Source organism: Taurulus bubalis (assembly GCF_910589615.1).
Source record: "Taurulus bubalis genome assembly, chromosome: 13".
NCBI classification, from domain to species: Eukaryota; Metazoa; Chordata; class Actinopteri; order Perciformes; family Cottidae; genus Taurulus; species Taurulus bubalis.
In genome coordinates, this window is record NC_136601.1 from 26034611 (window position 1) to 26059610 (window position 25000).

A 25000-nucleotide genomic window follows, 5' to 3' on the forward strand; every position below is an offset into this window, starting at 1 on the left:
GGATACTAAACAGAGACTCATGGAGACTCTTTTCAGCTGCACATCCATACACTTACAGAACACTGGTTTACAGTACTGTTAAATGAGCACTTTGTTTTATACTTAATGGAATATCTATCGCACTGTCGTTGTTGTTGATTGTCTCGTCTAATGTTATGCACCTTCCAGCAAGAAAAAGTCCTTGTTTGTGTAAACATACCTGGTAAATAAATGATTCTGATACCCATTACTCTAGTGAGTAGATGTTTGTATGTGTGTGTTTGTGTATATGTATGTATGTGTGTGTGTATATGTATGTATGTATCTGTATTTATGTGTATGTATGTATGTGTGTGTGTATATGTATGCATGTATGTGTATTTATGTGTATGTATGTATGTGTGTGTCTGATCAAATGAACTATTAGTGCTGACATGAGCTGAACTAACAACATGTAGAGGTTTAGTTCTACACACGCAGTGAGCTTGAGGATGAACAGCACACAGTTAGGCTCAGTTTATATGTGAGTGACAAGAGAGTCTCAGTCATAAAACCAACATTATTATTCCACAGTACCTTTGCTAGCTTCTGCAGCTTGTTGTCGCAGAGCTGGAGTACAAACAAAACTCCTGGAGGAAAGAAAAGGGTAAAGAAACTGTGAATTCATAGATAGCCTTGATGCACATGCAGTGTAGCATCTAATATTTAGTGCATTAAACGAGAGGAGCAGGAGGTCATCAGTGCATTAAACGAGAGGAGCAGGAGGTCATCAGTGCATTAAACGAGAGGAGCAGGAGGTCATCAGTGCATTAAACGAGAGGAGCAGGCGGTCATCTCAGTGCAGCTACAGAGGATGAGCAGCACCTTGTTGTGCCCACTGAGACAACCCACACCCTGTCAACCCGTTAGGTCCACACAGTGTGTGCCTCACACTCCTCACACCTGCTTACATGTCCAACATGTGCTGCAGTCAGGGGGTTAGCTTCACGAAGACATGACCTCCTGTCAAACGAGGCTAGCTGCTAATGTAGCTAGCCTGTATGTATAGCTCCATTTTAACTCATGGAGCTAAAGATAGAAAAATACCAACAAAAAATATGAAGTCGATAAACAAAGCTATCGTACCTGTGACTCCATAACTGCTCGAAATTATTCCGCAAAAACCTGCTGTTTCTGTGAATATAATGCCCTACGTGCCGTCCGGGCGCCGCCATGTTTGTTATACACTGAAGGCTTCTGGGTGGGAGAAACCATCTGAGGAAAAGGGAGAGAAAACAAATACAGCACTTTTTTATTTTGAAGAAATACTACATTATATTCGCGTAACATCTAACCAGCTACTATTTTAATACCGAATCAGTAATTTTGTGAAAGGACAGTGTCCGCTACGTGAGAGGAGAAGCCCGGTCCGGACGTCCGTCTCCCCCGCAACCCGCGCGCCGGTCGGCCGGTCCCACGTGTGGACCAGAAGCAACTTCGCGTCTCATGTGGTGGAAGTGTACGCCATGAATCTATAGAAGCAACCAGCAACGTGCGGACGATTCTCCCAAAATCATGTTGTTTGGGAAAGAAGTGCCATGGCGGCGGCTGGAGGGCATGACGTTTGGCATGTACTCTGCCGAGGAGATCAGGTGAGCGGCGGAAAGATCAACACAACATGTCGGCTGCTGGAAGGCCGAGTCCCAGCTCTCCTCTCGCTCTCGCTCTCACACACACACACACACACACACACACACACACACACACACACACACACACACACACACACACACACACACACACACACACACACACACACACACACACACACACACACACACACACACACACACACACACACACACACACACACACACACACACACACACACACACACACACACACACACACACACACACACACACACACACACACACACACACACACACACACACACACACACACACAGGTTATCTAGCAGTGGACTAGGAGTGATCAACATGCATATGACCTGTGCACCAAACGGGATTTTATTGCATTGCGTTTTCAGTCCATACCCCATGTGTTCAGTGGTTAACTCAGATTTTAAAATCTGAATTAACCACTGAACACATGGGGTATGAACTGACAACAATAGTTCAACCCTGTAGGGGCCTGTCAAGGTGACACCTAACTAACCACTGATAACACCCATGTGATGGAGCGACCCCCTTGACGTAATGATGCATTCTCCTCCCCTGTCCAGGAAGCTGAGTGTGAAGACCATCACCAACTTCCGGTTCCTGGACAGCGTTGGGAACGTGGCCCCGAACAGCCTGTACGACCTGGCCCTGGGGCCGGCAGACAGCAAAGAGGTGGGGGTCACAGCGCATGAACACCTGAATGATGTTTACTGTGATGCGTGTACAGTTCAAGACTGTGGGCCTTAACGTGTTCATGCTCCTCTGTGACGTTGTGTTCACCAGGTGTGTTCAACCTGCTGTCAGGACTTCAACAACTGTCCAGGACACATGGGACACGTGGAGCTGCCTCTCCCCGTGTACAACCCGCTGTTCTTTGATGTAAGCATGTGACAGGGTTCCTACGGTCATGTAAATGTGTTATATTCATGTGTTCATGTAAATGTGTTATATTCATGTGTTCATGACGTTCATTTACGCTGAGTTTAAAATAATGAATATGCTTTTAAAAGAAAGACTCAAAATATGAGCAGGCATACATACAGGCATCTATATAAATGTTTATTCTTTTAATCAAACTATTGTCTCATTCATTTGAGTCATTTAAGGTTTACTGTATGCTTTGTGTTCTCATTGTTAGTTTAAATACTACATTTACTCACTTTTTACTGTTTACACCCAGACTTCACTAAATGTTTGTCATGGACATTTGGTTTAAAGTCATGGAGAAGTCTGCTTTTATGATTATTCTTTTTGCCCATAATGTTCATGCTCTTGTCTCCTCCTCCTCCATCAGAAACTCTACCTGTTCATCCGCGGCTCCTGTCTCTCGTGTCACATGTTGACGTGTCCCAGGTCGGCCGTGCACCTGCTGCTCAACCAGCTGAAGCTGCTGGACCACGGGGCCATGCAGGAGGTCTACCACATAGAGCAAGTGGTCTTCCGGGTGGGTTTGAAGCTTTCTGAGACTAAAGCACGCCGTATCCCCAGAAATAAATCCCTGTTACTCACCATTACAATGCCTGCAGGATGGAATTGTAACGTCATTATCTTGGGTGTTGCGTTGGATAGCGTTTCTTATTTATTGTGATTGTGTAAGTCCAGCTTTCCGTTCATCCTTGACTTGTTCATGTGTGTATTGTGTGTGTGTGTGTGTGTGTGTGTGTGTGTGTGTGTGTGTGTGTGTGTGTGTGTGTGTGTGTGTGTGTGTGTGTGTGTGTGTGTGTGTTAGCACCTGGAAGAGAACCCCAGCGCCACTGGAGACGAGATCGGGTTGGTGCTGAAGCAGTTCACGGACAGCGTGCTGGGAGTGAACGCCGAGGGCTCCGAAAACACCAAACCAGTGAGTACGCACCTGTTAGCAAACAATACAGCATGATAAGACACCATGTGAATTAATACATAGATAACAAACCATGTTGCATCTAACAGGTGTGTGTGTGTGCTATAAATAAAAGAATGCAAACCCAAGTCAGTTAGCAATACTGTTTAAGTGCTAGGAAGTTGATCAGCGTTGCTTCTGCATGTTCTGAGAGTGAGCGCTTCAGTTATTCCTCCTATACGTCTGAAATATGTATTTGAAAGCATCCTGTGGTTTTCAGCTCTGCATAGAAACAACTGGACAAACTCAATGTGGCTTCTGTTCCCCAGACTGGAAACAGAAGCGGAAGATGGAAACTAACACGTACATCTCTGCAGGAAAATTACTTTTGAACAATTCGTATAAAAACTTTATACATTCAGTTACATTTTGAATCGACCGTCTAGAATACAAATGAATGCCACTACTGGTTCATGTAAACTGGTAAATGTTCCTTTAACAAATGAATGAACCTCACAAAAGAAAGACAACGATTGTCCAGAAGCATTTAGCATAAACAAATGTGTTGAAATCATAACATGGCAAACTGGAGCTTAACAGACATTGACCTCTGACCTCTAACTCTTAGTAAATTGAGTAAGTGAGCGTCTCCCACAGTGTCGTGTGTGCAGCCGCCAGCGTATCTTTAGAAACCGCGGCGTCCTCGTGGAGGACCTCTGGCCTCATGTTTGTGTCTCTTCAGATCAAACACCTCGTGGAAAAGAGGTACAGCTTGATCAACGACTTCTGGAGGATCCACATGAAAAATAGGAAGTGCCCTCACTGCGGGTAAGTTGATGAAAGTGTTGTTGTGTTGAACCTGGTTCTCATTAGTGTTGAGCTATAATTCTCACAGTGGTCGTACAGACCACCTCCCTAAAGTCTTCTCTGTCGCCTACGCTTCAACATTTGCAATATAAGCATTTGCTCTTCAATATTGATGAGCTCCAACTTTAATGCAGCCGCTCCAACTTGGTCGCCATTGTTTACTGTGACCGGAATTCGGCTGTAACCCTTGAAACCACACAGACACACAGACACACCCCCTGGCGGCATGGCGGTTAATTGCAGGCAACGCGTTCCCTCGACGCAGAACTTCGAATGCTCAACGACGGCGTCACGGAGAACCATAAACTAGGCTTTACGCCGGGCAATAAGTCGCGGAGAAGAAAAAAAAGAGCGGAGCAGAGCAACTGGCCGGCCAGCGTTTCTGAGATTGGAGTGAGACACGAGAAAAGCTGAGGTTGTGATCCTCTCAAAAATAGAAGATCTTTGACGAGTCGAGTCTTGGCCAATCAGCGTCTTCATGTTCCTCAAACTTGTTTTTAATGGAAGCTACTAGTCAGCTTGCTATCGCGTTAGCTAACGTGTTTGGTTGTGTATTGTCGTTAAAGTTCCGTTATGTTCCGTTACAGTTCAGTCTTGCTTGTAAAAAAACGTAACGTGATGAAACATGCCGTCACCCCCCGGTCTGGTTCAGTTCACCAGTCACTCGTTAACGTTAAACCGGAGGATCTGGCTGCAGGTTTTATCTTTTTTTTACTCAAAGTAGAATGAAGCAAATCACGTAGTTGGGCTTAGCCAACAACGTGACGTCGTGGTCATAAGAGACCCAGAATGAAAGAGTTTAAGGAAGAGGACGCTCTATATGGAGCAGTACAGCTTCCCTCTGTCCAGTATTTCATACATATTGATAAAGCAGGGTATGTAAATGCAGCCTCTGGAGGGATCAATTACAGTAAAAAGGGCTCACATTTGGCAGATGTAAAGCATACATGTGTATGTTTTTAGTGTTAGTCCATTTTGTTGTTTTAATTAACAGCTCAGGGATGTTCAAGGAGCAACCTGTTGGTGCTTTCTGAAGATGTTTTGCACTGTCACTTCTGTATATCTATATATATATATATATACATATATATATATATATATATATATATAGCATTATTAATGTAAAAATATACAGAGTATACTTTATTTTTACAATATTGACGTACCTTGCATAACTGCATGAACCCTTATGACAATGCAATTCTGTACATGTTTGGTCATTACATGTTACTCTGATGACTTCACTGCATGGAACAGCAGGGCTGCTTAGTCCACAGTAGCTGCTGCTCAGCCTCAGGCAGACTAATGGCCATCAGTCATGGTGGAACGCTGTTGGACTTAATATTATTCGTGTGGGGAAAGGCTGACTCACATAAATAAACTCTGACAGACACTTGTCAAGCTGCTGTGTCTAGTTGTGCACACGCCTCCGTTGCGTCTCCAGCTCTGACGCCAGGCTTTGAAGTTCCTTAAACCATGGCGCTGCAGCTTTGAGGACAGATGATCGTCACAGACGGTCATTTAGCTGGTTGTGTTCTGCATGTTTAACAACATGGAGAAACTCCTTTATCTCCGGACAGAGCTCTAGAAGCCGTCTCACATCGGTGTGCAGAACATCCGTCTTTGAAGCGCTCTCGCTCCAATAGGCGATCTTCGTTGCCACATCCATGATCTCTCTCATGTTAGCGTTGTAGCGCATAATGCTTGTTGGTGTATTATGCAGTGGTAATTAAGGAAGTCGGGGAAAACATTGTCCTGTACTTAACAATAAATCCATTAAAGCGCCGTCTGTGGTGATTGACATTAATTTGCACACCGGGAGCTGGGGTTTGTCGCTAAAGTTTTGATAGTTATATAGACTGGATGGCATGCGATCTACCTGCACTACCTTTGAGGTCGACCCCTGCTCTACTGTGTACCAATGGTTCTGTCTGAGTCCCTCATTCACTTGAATGGGGTTTCGGCGTGAAGAGAGCTCTTCTTTGTGCCTATAGGGACTCGCCATAATTTAACGTAGAGAAAGGACAGTTTTCATGTCATCAGTGTTCAAGTTTAGAAACATTTGGGGACCATTTCAGAGTTTACAATGGGTGTGTATGGTGCAGGTTAGAGTGGTGATGTCATCGCTAGAGTTCAGAGGAGCTTCAGACTCTTAAGGAAACATATTTGTATTTTACCATTCACATTTATACATAGAAACGTAGGAAATCGTGTCTTTTGTCGTGAACTTGGATCGATTGAATCCACAGATTCACACACATGTTTGAATCCGCCTGATTGAGAGGACGTCCACCTCCTCCATTGAGCCCCATGTTCAATCTGACCACAGCTTTCTCCCATGAAGCACTGGGCACTTTCTGAACTGAAACTACGCTCTCATTTATACATCTCTACAAATATTTAAGTACACGGAAACGTTCACAAAAGTCTTGTGCTTCTCCTGATCCCGTTATTGTTTGCGATGGGTGTCATAGTTTTCGGTCAAATACAATAGTTTGAAAGGTTGTTTTCCTTAAATGTTCCTTAATTGTTTTCCTTTAATAATCAGTCTAACACTCAGGGACACAGGTGCTGCAAACACACATTCTGATATACAGGCATAGAATATCAGAATTACCTCAACAACACACCTCTCTACCGGTTTTATTTATATATATATATATATATATATATATATATATATATATATAAATTGTGACTTCTTACGGCAGTAGTCGCCACACCATCAACATGTCTTGTGAAATGTTCTATATTCTATAGTCTTGCCAAAGTTGTAAATCACTTACTCTTTCAGGGACAGACTAGTTCACAACCTTCTGCTCTTTATAACCTGGACCCCCGGAGAAAACGGATCACCCGAATCCTCCAGGGGGAGACAAACCCACAACAAAAAGAGAGAGAGTAAAGTTATGTACATGTGTCCTTAGGAGATCTGAAACAGTAAATCACTTACTCTTCCAGTGACATGCTCATTTACATAACTTCTGTTGGCATTCTGTGAGAAAACCAGAAAAAAAATCACAAAATATTCCTAAAAAAAAGTTGAGTAAATTAGTCTGACATCTGAAACAGTAAATCACTTACTGTTTCAGGACAGACTAGTTTACATCACCTTCTCTTATCTATAACCTGGACCACCCGGAGGAAAAGGATCACCCGAATCCTCCGGGGGGAGAAGCCGTCAGCCTATCGGCAGCCTGCACAGGATGGCTGAAGGCCATGTGCATGTCGGGTGGAACGTCACGACGTGATGTCGGGGGCTTTCCCAGGTCTCAACCTCATCTCTGCACCAACCCTTGGTGTTGGGCTGGAAGGGTTGGTGTGAAGCTGGAGGACCAGTGGAGGCCTCCTCTGGGTCTGTGCATCTGGAGGAACCCTGTGAAATAGTTGTTCAGTCAAGTGCCCTCTAACCAGCACAAATAATTTTTGGTTGAATAAAAGATGTAATCCACAGAGCTGTGCCATCAGTGTCTGATTTACTAAGAATATATCAAATTCAGTTTATGAACTTAGTTGTATTTTATTGAATATTTATTAAATAACTATTTTTAAAAGGATGCCAATTTTCAATATATTTGTTAAAATCTCTCGTACCACCTGGAGTGCCTTCACGTACCATGGCTTGGCTGAGACGTTTTTGTTTAGTCTCCTGGAAGAGACACTGTAAAAACAACACTGTAAAAACACACTGTAAAAACACACTGTAAAAACAACACTGTAAAAACACACTGTAAAAACAACACTGTAAAAACACACTGTAAAAACAACACTGTAAAAACAAGTCTGTAAAAACAACTGACACCAAGCCGACCGAGCCTCAGATGACCTGCGCTCAAGATGAAATCCTGCAAAAATTAAACTGAACACAAAATACTGCATTGTTTTGTGAAATCTGAATTAATGTTGCACGGTACATCGCTATTAAAAAGATACCGCGGTTCCCGTACATAAAAACGATACGATTTTGCATATTTTTAGTACCGATACCTAATTAAAACAGCGCGGATCAGAGCTGCAGGCATCAGCTCGTTCAAGAGCTTCTCTCCTGGATCCAGAGAGCGGCGGCAGGAGGGAACAAACACTGCAGTCAAGCCGGACAGTTTTCAGCTGACGAAGTAAACACAGGAAAATGACTTCCTGTTAGTTACAATCTGTAGGCTACTTGTAGATTACAGATCACGTTTGGATTCATGTGTTTATAAATATATATTTATGGAGAAATGTGTGTGTCGCTGCATCCTTTGTTCTTTTAATGTCTGCATGTGAAATGCATTACTACTCACTTAGATATGTTTTATATAAATACGATTGTGTATTAACAACCACACAAGATGTGTTTTTTGATCAAACATGAGACGAATAGTCAATAATCCAGCGTTAAGTATTTACAACTACACATAAAATAAAGATTTTCTCCAAAATGTGGTGTTTGCTGTCAGATCTAAGAGCCAATCAGCTTTCTGATGAGGGACAGCCAGGCGTTTCCCATCATGCACTGGGCCACGCAGTCGGTGGAGAGCTACTCTCCTGGCTCTAAAATCAACAGCCGCCTTGATCTCGTGAGATTATCGTTGATCACGTGTGCATGACGTCAGAGCAAGTCGGGTTCAAGTCGGACACAAATCTACCCAGCATGCATTGCGTGCCGATCGCCGGCGATCAATTTTGCGCAGAACTGGCTCATCTCGAACGAGCCTATTGGCTGCATGGAGGCGGGGCTCATGGAGGCGGGGCTCATGGAGGCGGGGCGCATGGAGGCGGGGCTTCCCAGCAGGCTCACTCTCAGCGAGTAATCAGGGGAGACATGAGTGCAGGAGCTCTTGCCGACCGTCCTCAGCTTGTTGGGAAAAAAAAGATGCCATGTTTCGCATTGATATTTGTCAAATTCCTAATCGTCCATTCCATGGTGTGTGTGTGTGTGTGTGTGTGTGTGTGTGTGTGTGTGTGTGTGTGTGTGTGTGTGTGTGTGTGTAGGAGCAGCAGGTTCACAGTGCGCCGTGAACACAACAGTAAGCTGATCGTCACAATGCCATCCGGACCCAAGAACACTGATGGTTAGTCTTCTTTAGACAGAAAAGGCTGATGATACACATGCTGTCATTGTTGAGCCAACAGCATGAAGTTGTTGTTAACGTCTGAGTGTCGGCAGCGGGAAAGACACTCTGCCACACACACACACACACACACACACACACATTAACCGGGTGAACTGTCTCCAGCAGATGAGCTGGCTGGAAAGAGAGTCTACCTGACGGCCAGCACCGCCAGAGACCACGTCGAGAAACTGTGGCGGCTAGAAGGTACGGTGAAATATCATGGAGGTGCAGGTCGTAAATGTCAGATTCATGACTGAATCATTCTGAATGAGTGTCATGTTTCCTATAGCTTTGTGTTTATAGGCATTGTTTTCATGCCTTTTAATCACCAAGTCCTTTTCTAGAAAGTAGAACTTTGGACAATTTGAGGATGCAAACAATAATAAAGAAAACCTCATCGCTTTCATCCGTCAGAAGGAACACTTTCTAATCTACTCCTCCTCTCCCGTCTTTCTCCCAGGGTTCTTCCTGAAGTGCCTGTTCTCCGGGCTGGAGGACGGCACCATGTCGAGGGATGGAGAGAGATGCTTCTACCCAGACCTCTTCTTCCTGGAGATGATGGTGGTCCCGCCCTGCAGGTTCAGTGTGACCCAACACAGAGATGAAGTCTTTCAGTCCAGTGTCCCTGGGAGACACAGGGACACTGGACTGAACGAGACTCGCGGCACTTTACTCGCTCGACAATAATGATGCGTTTTTCTCGTCTGTGCATTGACTTTGCATGTAATCTACTCGCGCGTCAAATTGTCAACGCTTTTGGTGTAAACGCAGCATGAGTCAATGTCTTTGGGCCGAATTATCTCATACTGTGTGTTCAGCCACTGGTGGACTACACCTTGAATAAGGAAGGTAGCACCTAGGAGCACTTTAGAGGCTCTTAAATGTCTCTTACTGACAGCACTTTGTAGTTTAACTTTATTGAATGAATTGCACCTTCTTGATTCTTGTTGTTCTGAGTTTGTCCTCATGGTTGAATCACTTATTGTAAGTCTCTTTGGATAAAAGCCTCAGCTAAATGAAATGTAGTTAAATGTAATGGTACAGAAGTGTCCACACGTTAGTCGGGACCCCCTGAACAGTCACTACGACACTCACAAGTTCAAACTGAGGCAACGCACAACCGCCGTTCTCAGTTGATAAATATAATATAATAATAATAATATTGTGTCATAGTGGAAAGTGTTCATATTGTGTGATCATGAAGCTAAATGGCATTAGCATTATGTGAAGTTAGCGGCGGTTGTGCGACCGTATTGCTTCATCGCCTCCTCCTCTTCCTCTGCCGTCAGGTATCGTCCAATCAATCGACTGGGAGACCAGATGTTCACAAACGGCCAGACGGTCAACATGCAGGCCGTCATGAAGGACTGCGGCGTCATCAGGAAGCTTCTGGCTCTCATCGCGGAAGAGGAGACACGGCTGGTGAGTGAGTGTGTGTGTGTGTGTGTGTGTGTGTGTGTGTGTGTGTGTGTGTGTGTGACCTTTTTATTATTATTATTCGTGTGTGTGTATAATATGGCACAGCTGAGATCTTTATTTATTTTTTAGGACTATGAAAACATTAGGAAAGTGGCGACTGAAATCGACGGAAAGGAACCTCAGAAGGAGCCGCAACATGTAAGTGTGTGTGTGTGTGTGTGTGTGTGTGTGTGTGTGTGTGTGTGCGCGCAGGTGTTTCCCTCTGTCCTCACAGTGGGAAACACTCCTTATGCTATCTTCACGCCAAATTCGGAAAGGGGGCGTGGCTTATCTCCGTAAAACGGATTCCGTTTCCTCCGTCCACCATGGAAATAACCACTAGTTCTGCTTCATACTTGTTGTGTAAACTCCACATACGTGAGAACATCAAACTCCATGCTGTCTGGGTTCATAATATTATGAATGAAGCCGCTAGCAGCGCTACTTCAGGACCAGCAGCAGTTTGATTCAGCAGCGGCAGGACGGGTGATGAGGGGCGGAGCTTCTCAACGCTGATTGGCTTTTGCTACTCAGCGTCATTCGCGTCTGTGCATTGACTTTGCATGTAATCTACTCGTGCAAAAAATTTGCAGCGCCTTTGGTGTGAACTCAGCATTACCTATTTTTTTAATTCATGTTTGTGTATAATGAGGCTCAGCTGCACAGATCTTGATGTATGCATGTTTGTGCTTCATGCAACCACACGGGGTTCCTCAGGTTCACGAACAGACGGACCAGTCGTTTCTGGTCGGCATCCAGGGCCTGACCCTCACGGATAAACTCTACAACACCTGGGTGCGACTCCAGGCCCACATCAACATCGTCTTCGACAGCGACATGGACAAGATGATGGTGGAGAAATACCCTGGAATCAGACAGGTAACAGAAACGCCACCAGGTCACCGCGTGTCTTACCCATCGCGTCAACATGTAGCCACAGCGCTCCGGCAGCGGGCTGATCAGCATTTGGCAGTTTAATGAGCCTTTGTTGGCTGACAGCGACATGCCAGTTGGCTAATTGTCTTCTCTCCTCGGCCAGATCTTGGAGAAGAAGGAAGGATTGTTCCGGAAGCACATGATGGGAAAACGAGTGGACTACGCCGCGCGGTCTGTCATCTGTCCAGACATGTACATCGAGACCAACGAGATCGGCATACCTATGGTACGTCTTGACCCTGACTGTTATTTTAGAGCCAGTACTTCTATTCTAGAATGTACTTTTCAAAATTCTGAAAATTCTCAATTGAAGTGAACGTTAATTTTCATACTCAAGCTCGAGGACCGCTGTGATAGTCGCGATGAAGACGCAGCGTCTTCATCGCGACTATCACAGCGGTCCTGGAGTTGGGTCCGGACCGAACCGAGCTCTCCGCCTCCCCCGTGCAGGTGTTTGCCACCAGGCTGACCTACCCGCAGCCCGTCACCCCCTGGAACGTGAAGGAGCTGCGCCAGGCCGTGCTCAACGGGCCCAGCGTCCACCCCGGGGCGTCCATGGTGATCAACGAGGACGGCAGGAAGACCATCCTCTCCGCCGACAGCCTCGCGCAGAGGGAAGCCGTCGCCAACCAGCTGCTGACGCCCTGTCCCCTTCCACACAAGATGCCCGTGAAGATAGTGAGTCCGGCGCCACGATCGAGCCGCTGTTGTAGCGCACAGACCCTTCCCCTGCGCCGTGACTCACCCCCCTCTTGTGCAGGTGAACCGCCACATAAAGAACGGAGACGTCCTGCTGCTCAACAGACAGCCGACTCTGCACAGACCCTCCATCCAGGCCCACTGTGCACGCATCCTACCCGGAGAGAAGGTACGCTCCGTTGCAGCCCGCCGGGTTGAAAGCGGCGCATGAAATACGACAAACTGCTTCTTCTCCTTCAGGTGCTGAGGCTCCACTACGCCAACTGCAAGGCGTACAATGCGGACTTTGATGGAGATGAAATGAACGCACACTTCCCTCAAAGCGAGCTGGGCCGAGCCGAGGCCTACACCTTAGTCAGCACGGACCAGCAGTACCTCGTGCCCAAGGTGAGTGCGTCTGTACTGTGTGTGTTTGACTGTTTTAACCCATCTTTCCCGTGAGACTCTTTATATATTGTTTATTGTAGAACAGGCCAAACTAAACGGACACGGGCTCAACAACCCTGTTAATTACATCTACAGTTCCAACTGTCGCCTGAGTCAGATCAATAACAGATAAAACGCAGCCGTGTCAAATTCAGTGCTTCCTCCTCGGTGGCTGCCTCAGTGAAGGTGTAGTTCATGAGCCCCACGGCGCTCCACACGGCCACTGGGGATAAATATGTAACACACACACACACACACACACACACACACACACCAGGGTTCTTACGGTCATGGAAAACCTGGAAGAGTCATGGAGTTTTAAAATGGTTATTTCCAGGCCTGGAAAAGTCCTTGGAAAAAATAAAATCCCAAAGTTTAGTAAAAGTCATGTAAATGTGTTATATTCATGTGTTCATGTAAATGTGTTATATTCATGTGTTCATGTTGTTCATTTACGCTGAGTTTGAAATAATGAATATGCTTTTAAAAGAAAGACTCAGAATATAAGCAGGCATACATACAGGCATCTATATAAATGTTTATTCTTTTAATCAAACTATTGTCTCATTCATTTGAGTCATTTAAGGTTTACTGTATGCTTTGTATTCTCATTGTTTGTTTAAATACTACATTTACTCACTTTTTACTGTTTACACCCAGACTTCACTAAATGTTTGTAATGACATTTGGTTTAAAGTCATGGAGAAGTCAAAATGGAATCAAATGAGCTGGACCGGTGAAGAGTGCTACTGAAGCCGCCACCAATATATATATCCACACATAATGTATGTTTCGTGTCTACAAAGCCGTATCCACAACTGTAGCTGATCTTGTCTCTTAAATCTGGTGAGGGTTAGTCCTCATCCACGTTGTGCAGCCATGCCATTGCAAACACTGAGTCTCTCTCTCTCTCTTCCCTCTACCATCAGGATGGCACCCCTCTGGCGGGTCTGATCCAGGACCACATGGTGTCCGGTACGAGGATGACGATCCGCGGCTGCTTCTTCACGCGGGTGCAGTACATAGAGCTGGTGTACCGGGGGCTCACGGACAAGCCGGGCCGGGTGAGGATGCTGCCGCCGGCCCTACTGAAGCCCCAGCAGCTGTGGACGGGGAAGCAGGTCAGTGACGGGACCGTCGCTCCACAATACTGAGCCCGCATGTCCACGGCAACGATGATGTTCAATTAGGCAACGCCTGTAAGGAATTAAAGTCAGTAGGACCATCTCAACATTTCCAAGACACGTGGCGGCTATGAGTTTTGTTAGCCCCCTGTTGTTGTCTTGTGCTCATGCAGGAACACAGAGTGTCCATCGTGTTCACATGTGATGCTTCACATATTGTAGGTGGTGTCGACGCTGCTGCTGAATGTGATCCCTCAGAAGGCCGTGCCGCTCAACCTGACGGGAAAATCCAAAATCCCCAGCAAAGCATGGATCCAAGTCCCACCACGAGCTGCTGCAGGATACAACCCTGACAGCATGTGTGACTCACAGGTACACACACACACACACACACACACACACACAGTCCTCAAGGGTGGACACTGGGATTGGGTGGCAGTGGTCAGGGGGCGGAGTCACAGTGTCGAGGTCCCGCCCACACACCCAGAAGTAGAAACGTGACGTGTTAGAAAAGTTGTACTACACACACACACACACACACACACATGCAGTGACGTTGTATTTGTCTGATTCTACATATCGTGGCTTCCAATGCAACCTTAAACCTTCAATAAACAACAGTTTTGTCCACTAGGCGGGAGAGCAGGGTGTTTTTTACAGCGCAGCGGTGATATTTCTGAGCAGCGATCAGGATTCTTTGGCTTGACTTTTCGGGAGCTGTCGCGTCGTTCTTTCCCTTTTTGTTTGGCGTACTGAAACTTCAAACTATAAAAATGCCATCCAACAACCCACATGGAGAACAAATTGGGTTGAGCTTTTTGACATTTTGAATCGGTCTTTCCCTCTTCTTCTTTCTAAGCAACATGTTTAAATGAGTGAGCCGGTCCTTCCCAGGTGGTGATCCGGCAGGGCGAGCTGCTGGTGGGCGTTCTGGACAAGGCGCACTACGGGTCCTCGGCCTACGGTCTGGTCCACTGCTGCTACGAGCTGTACGGAGGCCAGACCAGCGGCAAGCTGCTCAGCTGCCTGGCTCGCCTCTTCACGGCCTACCTGCAGCTGTACAGAGGCTTCACGCTGGGTAAGGACCGAGCAGCTGCTGGCTTATGTGTGACTGCTGAGCGCAGAGGACGAAGATTACCATGAAACGCCTGTTTGTCTGTGTCCAGGTGTGGAAGACATCCTGGTGAAACCGGCCGCCAACAGGCAGAGGAAGAAAATCATTCAAGAGTCCCTGCAGATTGGCACCAAAGTGAGTGGAAGCATCGGATTGGTCCTTCAAAAGGAACTGAAGAATCCTCTATCCAGATATTGTGATGCACTCTTACATTGTCTTAGTAGATAATAACAAACACAAGACTCAACGTTTCTCGGGAAATCCAATTATTTTGCACGTTTTTGATAAAATCAGAAAATACTCTTTTAATACTTTTAAGTATTTCAGTATCGAGAACAGAAACATGCTCTAGTCTAGTGTGATGTGCCTTAAACGTACCATCACGGATGTTTTTGCCCCCTCGGGGCAGCAGAAACAACCGCCTGCTGTGCGCTGAGCCGTAGTGCTCAGCGGTTTCTGTGAGGAGCAGAAACCGACGTGTTCTCATCGTTTCCCTTTCCGTCTCCAAGGCCCTGCAGGCCGCCTTCAACCTGCCCGCCACTGTGGATCGAGGCGAGGCCCAGAGCCGCTGGCAGGACGCTCACCTCAACCCGGACCAGAAGGACTTCAGCATGGCCGACCACAAGTTCAAAGAAGTGGCCAACCAAGTGAACAACGACATCAACAAGGTAACCGGAGCACCGAGCAGCAGCACCGCCATCCAGGACGGGAACGATGACGTCATGCAGGGCGACGTGTCGGCGTGGAGCAACGTCCCACTTCTGTTGAAGCTTCAGTCATTCCCGACCAGCCTGTGCTCATCTAGACCAGAGTCAGAATGTTAGCACTAAACCAGCTGCTGTCGCTCAGTGAGTCAGAACCAGCTTCAATCTGACTCCGGTTTCACTTCGCTCTTCGTGCTTATATACAACAAACAAGATAAATATGAAAAAGACATTAAAGACAACAGTAGTCAAGAAAGTGCAGATGGAAGTCGGATTAATTGTTCATCAGAAAGGTTGCCTTTATTCACATTGAGCACCCGGCGCAGCAGAGTGGCATCTCTGCACCGTCTGACCCGCTGTGAGAGCCTCACCTGCAGACTTTATGCATCATCGCGGACGGTCCGGGACACCGTGTCGGTCATGTGAACTCTTGGCATGCGCTGGTTGCTGGATTCACATGTCGCATGTGAATCCAGCAACCAGCTGTAAAGCGGACACAGGTAGCCATAAGACATGCATGTCCACCTTTACTCAATAAAGCATTGATCATTACATGAATCCAAACGTTCGTGCCGTCTGTGTCCGCAGGTGTGCATGCCCGTTGGACTCCACACCTCTTTCCCAGACAACAACCTCCAGCTGATGGTCCAATCAGGAGCCAAGGGATCTACTGTAAACACCATGCAGGTACCGCCCCCACTGCACACCTGATAACCTGGAGGCTACTGACCCGCAAATACCTTTCCTCTGTGTGTACTGTAGCTTTGAATAAAAAACAACGGGAGCGAGGAGATAACCCTCTCTGTGTGTTCGTGTTCCAGATTTCATGTCTACTGGGCCAGATCGAGTTGGAGGGCCGCAGGCCTCCACTGATGCCTTCTGGGAAATCCTTGCCGTGCTTCCAGCCGTATGACCCCGCCCCAAGTGCTGGGGGCTTCATTTCTGGACGGTTCCTCACGGGCATCAAGCCACAGGTACACGAGGAGAGCTGGCAGGGCTCTTACGCTCAGGGAACACCTGGAAGAGTCATGGAAGTTTTAAATGCTTATTTCCAGGCCTGGAAAAGTCTTTGATCAAAAGAAAATCCCCAAAGTTTAGTAAAAGTCATGTAAATGTGTTTTATTCATGTGTTCATGACGTTCATTTACGCTGAGTTTGAAATAATTAACATGCTTTTAAAAGAAAGACTCAAAATATAAGCAGGCATACATACAGGCATCTATATAAATGTTTATTCTTTTAATCAAACTATTGTCTCATTCATTTGAGTCATTTAAGGTTTACTGTATGCTTTGTGTTCTCATTGTTAGTTTAAATACTACATTTACTCACTTTTTACTGTTTACACCCAGATTTCACTAAATGTTTGTCATGGACCTTTGGTTTAAAGTCATGGAGAAGTCATGAAACCCACTGGTGAGAATGTGTATGAACCCTGTGTGTGAGTGGATTAGTGGCTCTCAACCTCCTTCAGCAGCAAAGGGCCCTGAAGTGGACTCATCGGGGGATGAGATCTGCTCTTTTGAAAGAGGTTTTGGTCGTCGTGTCCCCGCCAATCAAATCCAGCAAGAGGCGGGCTTTACTACATGTCCCCGGCCTTCCTGTTGCTATGCAGGTTGTAGTGTGAGCTAGCTGGTTAGCTGTTGGGCTGTAAGAGAGCTATAGGGAATGTGAGAGGGAATGTGGCCGCAGTCTCATGCGGGCTTCAGTGAGCGAGGCAGAGCGTGTGACGAGTGATCGATGAGATCAGCTCCACGCCGCTCTGGCTGAGCTGCAGCAGCGATCACATGATTATGATCAGAATTCTCTATCCGTCTACAACAGTTGAGGAGATGAAGTCGATGATCAGAGTCGTCTTTTGGGCTCACTTGGTGAACTAAAGAGTGAAACTAAACTGTGACTCTTCATGTGACTTGTGTCTCCAGGAGTTCTTCTACCACTGCATGGCCGGCAGAGAGGGACTGGTGGACACAGCCGTGAAGACGTCCAGATCAGGATACCTGCAGAGGTGAAGCCTCGCTGCCGTCTTGACATTGTTTGCATACGGGTCTTATCATATCTGGTGTCCAAAGTACATGTTCAATATATATACAGTATATGGTCATGAAGAACACTGGCATCAGCTTTTACATTTACATTGAGACAAAGTGGGCTGACAACTGTCATCATCATTTGTTTTTTACTTACTCCTTTTACACGAGCCACTGGGTGCATCCCAGCACAGCGTGTGAGGACGGAGCAATGGGATGTAAGCACAGTGGTGCTCAAACCAGTTCAATAACTCATGAGCATCGTAAAGTCCAAAAGTAAACTTTTATGGAGAAGAAACAAAATATTCTGCTTCAATCCATGTCGTGGCCGTTTTTAAAAACAGTCCTAACTGTAACCCTAACCCCTTGACCAAAGCGCCATCCAAATACAACGTCAACAGAAGAAATGCAAACGAAAGAAATAAGATTTGCAGATTTGGTCACAAAGTCCAACGCTGCATGCTGGGAAATGTGGGCCGTCACTACGCGTGTGCTGCTTCGAGTGGCTACTTCCTGCACCGTGCTACCTACTTGCAGTTGTTGAAATGAAAATAAAGAAACCTGAAATGGTGGCATGGGGCTAAACTAGCAGCTGTCCGCTGTGTGATTTGATAACAGACGTGTGTTCAAACCAGCTAAAACGCAGCCGTGTCAAATTCAGTGCTTCCCACTCAGTGGATGCCACTGGCCAAGATGGCTGCCACAGTGAAGGTGTAGTTCATGGGCCCCACGGTGCTCCACCATGGCCACTGGGGATAAATATGTACTACACACAAACATCACTGAACCAGTGAACAGCTGTTACTTCACAGCTGCCCGACACAAATATGTTCCTCTCCTTCCACTGACCCTGCAGCCCTTCTCTCTCTTTCTTTCTCTCTCTCTCTCTCTCTCTCTCTCTCTCTCTCTCTCTCCTCTGCAGGTGTGTCATAAAGCATCTGGAGGGCCTGGTGGTGCAGTACGACCTGACGGTGAGGGACAGCGACGGGTCCGTGGTCCAGTTCCTCTACGGAGAAGACGGACTGGATATCCCCAAGACTCCGTTCCTGCATCAAAAGCAGTTCTCTTTCATAGAAGACAACTACGAGGTAGGAAACAGCGAAACGCAGACAGTGTTGTCGGGCTGGGCGGTATGACCAAAATTCATATCACGGTATTTTGTACGATTCTGGCGGTTTCAGGGCATATCACCATTTTTTTTTTGAGTAAACCCATTAATTCATTGACGCGGAAAAGGACCGCCGCCCAACTGAACAGCTGTTCTCCGCTCGCTGGCCAACTCGCTCCAACTGTCCAGCGAGTAGTGAGCATCTGTTTGTACGTTGGTACATAGAAGGTGTTGGGAAGCTAAACATGGAGGGACTTAGGACCCAGGGGAATGGAGGTGACCCGTTTTTTTTCTTTCTTCAATGTAGCGACGGAGTTTCTTCTTGTTGTGATAGTGGGCGAGCTGTACCCAGCATGCAGTTCAGCTGTGTAATTTTATGAATGTACAATTATTAGTGTTACCAATTGTTTGTCACAAACTGTTGTATCGTGATGTTTTACCTGTTAAAGAGCATTAGTTGTGGGTTATTAATTGTTGTTATGAAGTTATAACATGACTAAAGTTACAACATGACTAAAGTTACAACATGACGAAAGTTACAACATGACTAAAGTTATAACATGACTAAAGTTATAACATGACTAAAGTTATAATATGACTAAAGTTATAACATGTCTAAAGTTATAACATGACTAGAGTTATAACATGACTAGAGTTTTAACATGACTAAAGTTATAACATGATTAAAGTTATAACATGACTAAAGTTATAACCATGACTAAAGGTATAACCATGACTAAAGTTATAATATGACTAAAGTTATAACATGTCTAAAGTTATAACATGACTAGAGTTATAACATGACTAGAGTTATAACATGACTAGAGTTACAACATGACTAAAGGTATAACATGACTAAAGTTATAACCATAACTAAAGGTATAACATGACTAAAGGTATAACCATGACTAAAGGTATAACATGACTAAAGTTATAACCATGACTAAAGGTATAACATGACTAAAGTTATAACCATGGCTAAAGTTATAACATGACTAGAGTTATAACATGACTAGAGTTATAACATGACTAAAGTTATAACATGTCTAAAGCTATAACATGTCTAAAGTTATAGCATGACTAAAGTTACAACATGACTAAAGTTATAACATGACTAAAGTTACAACATGACTAAAGTTATAACATGACTAAAGTTATAACATGACTAGAGTTATAACATGACTAAAGTTACAACCATGACTAAAGTTATAACATGACTAAGGTTATAACATGACTAAAGTTACAACCATGACTAAAGTTATAACATGACTAAAGTTATAACCATGACTAAAGTTATAACATGACTAAGGTTATAACATGACTAAAGTTATAACATGACTAAAGTTATAACATGACTAAAGTTATAACATGACTAAAGTTATAACCATGACTAAAGTTATAACATGACTAAAGTTATAACATGACTAAAGTTATAACCATGACTAAAGTTATAACCATGACTAAAGTTATAACATGTCTAAAGTTATAACATGTCTAAAGTTATAACCATGACTAAAGTTATAACATGACTAGAGTTATAACATGACTAGAGTTATAAAATGACTAAAGTTACAACATGACTAAAGTTATAACCATGACTAGAGTTATAACATGACTAAAGTTATAACCATGACTAGAGTTACAACATGACTAAAGTTACAACATGACTAAAGTTATAACATGACTAAAGTTATAACATAACTAAAGTTATAACCATGACTAAAGTTATAACCATGACTAAAGTTATAACCATGACTAAAGTTATAACATGACTAGAGTTATAACCATGACTAGAGTTACAACATGACTAAAGTTATAACCATGACTAAAGTTATAACATGACTAAAGTTATAACATGACTAAAGTTATAACCATGACTAAAGTTATAACCATGACTAAAGTTATAACCATGACTAAAGTTACAACATGACTAAAGTTATAACATGACTAAAGTTATAACATGACTAAAGTTATAACCATGACTAGAGTTATAACCATGACTAGAGTTACAACATGACTAAAGTTATAACCATGACTAAAGTTATAACCATGACTAGAGTTACAACATGACTAAAGTTATAACATGACTAAAGTTATAACCATGACTAAAGTTACAACATGACTAAAGTTATAACATGACTAAAGTTATAACATGACAATTCAGTGCTTCCTCCTCAGTGGATGCCTTTCATGGGCCCCACGGTGCTCCACATGGCCACTGGGGATGAATATGTACTGCACACACATCAGGTGGCATGAGCGGCGCTATTGAACAGCACATATGTTCAGGGTCTCACGGTTTATTAGCCACAGCCTGTCAGGTTGTTTGTCCCGTTGAAGATCTGAGGTTCAATAAAATACTGTCTAAGAAAAAAAAGAAATATATATACGTATATAGTTTTTAAAATATTTTTAACAATGTTTCTTTTATAGAAATGAACAGTTCAACATTTTGGAAAATATTCAAATTCTCTTTCTTTCCAGTGGTTAAGATGAGAATATTGATACCAATCTCTCACTTGTGCGCCGCTTAGCTTAGCATAAAGCTGGGCTCCCACGTGTCACAGAAACAGTTGGCTAGTAGTTCCAGGCTATCAGAGCTGGAGTTATGTTCAGGATCATATCAATGTTCAAATGGTGTATTTTAACACCTTAATAACACCCACAGTCACATCACATGCTATACCGCTGCTTCCTTCCTCATGGTGTAATCCTGTTGAATTGGTGAGCGTGTCTGGCACGTCAGGAACTGAGGTAATCATGTGGGCGCTTGGTCGTGTTCCTCTAAACTTAAAAAAAACCCTCTGTTTACGGGGTGAAACAATGAAGGACAATTCACTTTGAAATGCTTTAGAAGCAGGAAGCCCTGAACTTCTTCATGTGACTAAATGTGTTTCCAGCCAAATCAAACGGTTTCCATGATGATCAATGTTTATTTTTTATTGATATAATCAATAACATACGGCCGTATAGTTTGTTTAATAACAGAACAAGAAGTAGACCTGTCATAAAGGAAAGAGAACCTTAAATTACTTCTGATATCCAGCGTTACAAAAACAATTACAGGAGGGCGGCGGGTTTTTTCAGGGGGGTGCCCCGCCCCCCTTTTATAACAGTAGGGGAAACACTGACTTGTACAAAGACAATAAAGATGTGCATGAATGTGAGATATTTGTTTACAACCTCGAGTGGAGGCTTCATCCATTATTATTATAATTATAATTATTATTATTATTATCCATTATTAACCATCAGACAATGGCGGTATCTCAAAATGACCTTTGATAAGACATGGAATCCCCCTGGATGAAAATGATCCATTACACATGTGCTTCCCCGTCAGGTCATCAAGCAGGCCCAGGGCCTGGACGAGGTTTTGGCCCGCCTGGACCCTCGAGCTGCCAATCAACACTTTGAGTCCATCCAGCGCTGGAGAGCAAAGAGAGAGGTGGCGAGTCCGCGTAGAGGTAGATAACAATGTTTGGTTTGGCAGCAAAGTTATCCTCTGCTGCACAGAGATCCATTTGTTTCAGACACAGATTTAATATTTGTGTATATGTGTTTTAATCTACCCTCAGGAGCGTTCTTGCTTTTTTCTCAAAAGAAGTTGGCCAAGCTGAAGCAGGCCGCAGAACGAACAAATTCAGATCACTACGGCAGAAATGTTGCTGAGTCACAGGTTATTAACGTGTAGAGAAGGATCTGACAGGTTTCTCCGATGTTGACACTCACTGCATCCAGACCTCAGAGCCTTGAACCCCTCTGGCCCTTTAACCCTCTGGCCCTTTAACCCTCTGGCCCTTTAACCTTCTGGCCCTTTAACCTTCTGGCCCTTTAACCCTCTGGCCCTTTAACCTTCTGGCCCTTTAACCCTCTGGCCCTTTAACCCTCTGACCCTTTAACCTCTTTGACCCTTTAACCTCTCTGACCCTTTAACCCTTTGGCCCTTTAACCCTTTGGCCCTTTAACCCTCTGACCCTTTAACCCCTCTGACCCTTTAGCCCTCTGACCCTTTAACCCCTCTGACCCCTCTGACCCTTTAACTCTGACCCCTGTGCTTCTGACCCCCAGCTCTTTGAGCGGTGGCGCTCCCTGGACGAACCCAGCAGATCTAAATACAGCCGGAAGACGTCCCGCTGCCCTGAGCCCTCCCTGGGCCTGTTGAAGCCCGACGTCTGCTTCGGCTCGGTGTCGGAGACCTTCCACGGCATCACAGAGAAGTACCTCCAGAACGAGAGGAGCCGAAACGGCGTGGACACCCACAGGTACCGGCTGAAGAGAAAGAAGTCTGTTACACCTTATGAAGACTAGAAGTCTAGTACACCTTATGAAGACTAGAAGTCTAGTACACCTTATGAAGACAAGAAGTCTAGTACACCTTAATGAAGACAAGAAGTCTAGTACACCTTAATGAAGACTAGAAGTCTATTACACCTTATGAAGACTAGAAGTCTAGTACACCTTAGTGAAGACAAGAAGTCTAGTACACCTTAATGAAGACAAGAAGTCTATTACACCTTATGAAGACTAGAAGTCTATTACACCTTAATGAAGACAAGAAGTCTAGTACACCTTAATGAAGACTAGAAGTCTATTACACCTTATGAAGACTAGAAGTCTAGTACACCTTAATGAAGACAAGAAGTCTAGTACACCTTAATGAAGACAAGAAGTCTAGTACACCTTATGAAGACTAGAAGTCTAGTACACCTTATGAAGACTAGAAGTCTAGTACACCTTATGAAGTCTAGAAGTCTAGTACACCTTATGAAGACTAGAAGTCTAGTACACCTTATGAAGACTAGAAGTCTAGTACACCTTATGAAGACTAGAAGTCTAGTACACCTTATGAAGACTAGAAGTCTAGTACACCTTATGAAGACTAGAAGTCTAGTACACCTTATGAAGACTAGAAGTCTAGTACACCTTATGAAGACTAGAAGTCTAGTACACCTTATGAAGACAAGAAGTCTGTTACACCTTATGAAGACTAGAAGTCTAGTACACCTTATGAAGACTAGAAGTCTAGTACACCTTATGAAGACTAGAAGTCTAGTACACCTTATGAAGACTAGAAGTCTAGTACACCTTATGAAGACAAGAAGTCTAGTACACCTTAATGAAGACTAGAAGTCTAGTACACCTTATGAAGACAAGAAGTCTAGTACACCTTAATGAAGACAAGAAGTCTAGTACACCTTAATGAAGACTAGAAGTCTATTACACCTTATGAAGACTAGAAGTCTAGTACACCTTAATGAAGACAAGAAGTCTAGTACACCTTAATGAAGACAAGAAGTCTATTACACCTTATGAAGACTAGAAGTCTATTACACCTTAATGAAGACAAGAAGTCTAGTACACCTTAATGAAGACTAGAAGTCTATTACACCTTATGAAGACTAGAAGTCTAGTACACCTTAATGAAGACAAGAAGTCTAGTACACCTTAATGAAGACAAGAAGTCTATTACACCTTATGAAGACTAGAAGTCTATTACTCCTTAATGAAGACAAGAAGTCTAGTACACCTTAATGAAGACTAGAAGTCTAGTACACCTTAATGAAGACTAGAAGTCTATTACACCTTATGAAGACAAGAAGTCTAGTACACCTTATGAAGACTAGAAGTCTAGTACACCTTATGAAGACTAGAAGTCTAGTACACCTTATGAAGACTAGAAGTCTAGTACACCTTATGAAGACTAGAAGTCTAGTACACCTTATGAAGACTAGAAGTCTAGTACACCTTATGAAGACTAGAAGTCTAGTACACCTTAATGAAGACAAGAAGTCTAGTACACCTTATGAAGACTAGAAGTCTAGTACACCTTAATGAAGACAAGAAGTCTAGTACACCTTATGAAGACTAGAAGTCTAGTACACCTTAATGAAGACTAGAAGTCTATTACACCTTATGAAGACTAGAAGTCTAGTACACCTTATGAAGACTAGAAGTCTAGTACACCTTATGAAGACT

At 44.3% G+C, this 25000-nt stretch overlaps 2 protein-coding genes across 2 annotated transcripts in view; one reads left to right on the forward strand and one right to left on the reverse strand.

Annotated features, from left to right (window-relative positions):
* Window positions 1–1233, reverse strand: part of ptcd3 (pentatricopeptide repeat domain 3) — a gene marked incomplete at its 5' end in the record, with an annotated part of 13748 nt that extends 12515 nt beyond the window's left edge. Inside the window, 3 exon segments of the mRNA XM_079228478.1 lie at window positions 556–608; window positions 1105–1196; window positions 1198–1233. Coding sequence (XP_079084604.1) covers window positions 556–608; window positions 1105–1196; window positions 1198–1233 — 181 coding nt within the window.
* Window positions 1234–1475: 242 nt separating this feature from the next.
* Window positions 1476–25000, forward strand: part of polr1a (RNA polymerase I subunit A) — a 33354-nt gene continuing 9829 nt past the window's right edge. Inside the window, exons 1-27 of the mRNA XM_079228477.1 lie at window positions 1476–1610; window positions 2204–2312; window positions 2424–2519; window positions 2935–3084; window positions 3370–3480; window positions 4202–4287; window positions 9301–9380; window positions 9546–9626; window positions 9883–10000; window positions 10712–10853; window positions 11598–11759; window positions 11920–12042; window positions 12267–12494; window positions 12577–12684; window positions 12756–12902; window positions 13871–14062; window positions 14288–14437; window positions 14960–15143; window positions 15232–15314; window positions 15689–15847; window positions 16472–16570; window positions 16705–16857; window positions 17809–17891; window positions 18836–19001; window positions 22365–22488; window positions 22600–22700; window positions 23093–23286. Coding sequence (XP_079084603.1) covers window positions 1534–1610; window positions 2204–2312; window positions 2424–2519; window positions 2935–3084; window positions 3370–3480; window positions 4202–4287; window positions 9301–9380; window positions 9546–9626; window positions 9883–10000; window positions 10712–10853; window positions 11598–11759; window positions 11920–12042; window positions 12267–12494; window positions 12577–12684; window positions 12756–12902; window positions 13871–14062; window positions 14288–14437; window positions 14960–15143; window positions 15232–15314; window positions 15689–15847; window positions 16472–16570; window positions 16705–16857; window positions 17809–17891; window positions 18836–19001; window positions 22365–22488; window positions 22600–22700; window positions 23093–23286 — 3506 coding nt within the window. The 5' untranslated portion in view covers window positions 1476–1533. The remainder of the gene's footprint in view (window positions 1611–2203; window positions 2313–2423; window positions 2520–2934; window positions 3085–3369; window positions 3481–4201; window positions 4288–9300; window positions 9381–9545; window positions 9627–9882; window positions 10001–10711; window positions 10854–11597; window positions 11760–11919; window positions 12043–12266; window positions 12495–12576; window positions 12685–12755; window positions 12903–13870; window positions 14063–14287; window positions 14438–14959; window positions 15144–15231; window positions 15315–15688; window positions 15848–16471; window positions 16571–16704; window positions 16858–17808; window positions 17892–18835; window positions 19002–22364; window positions 22489–22599; window positions 22701–23092; window positions 23287–25000) is intronic.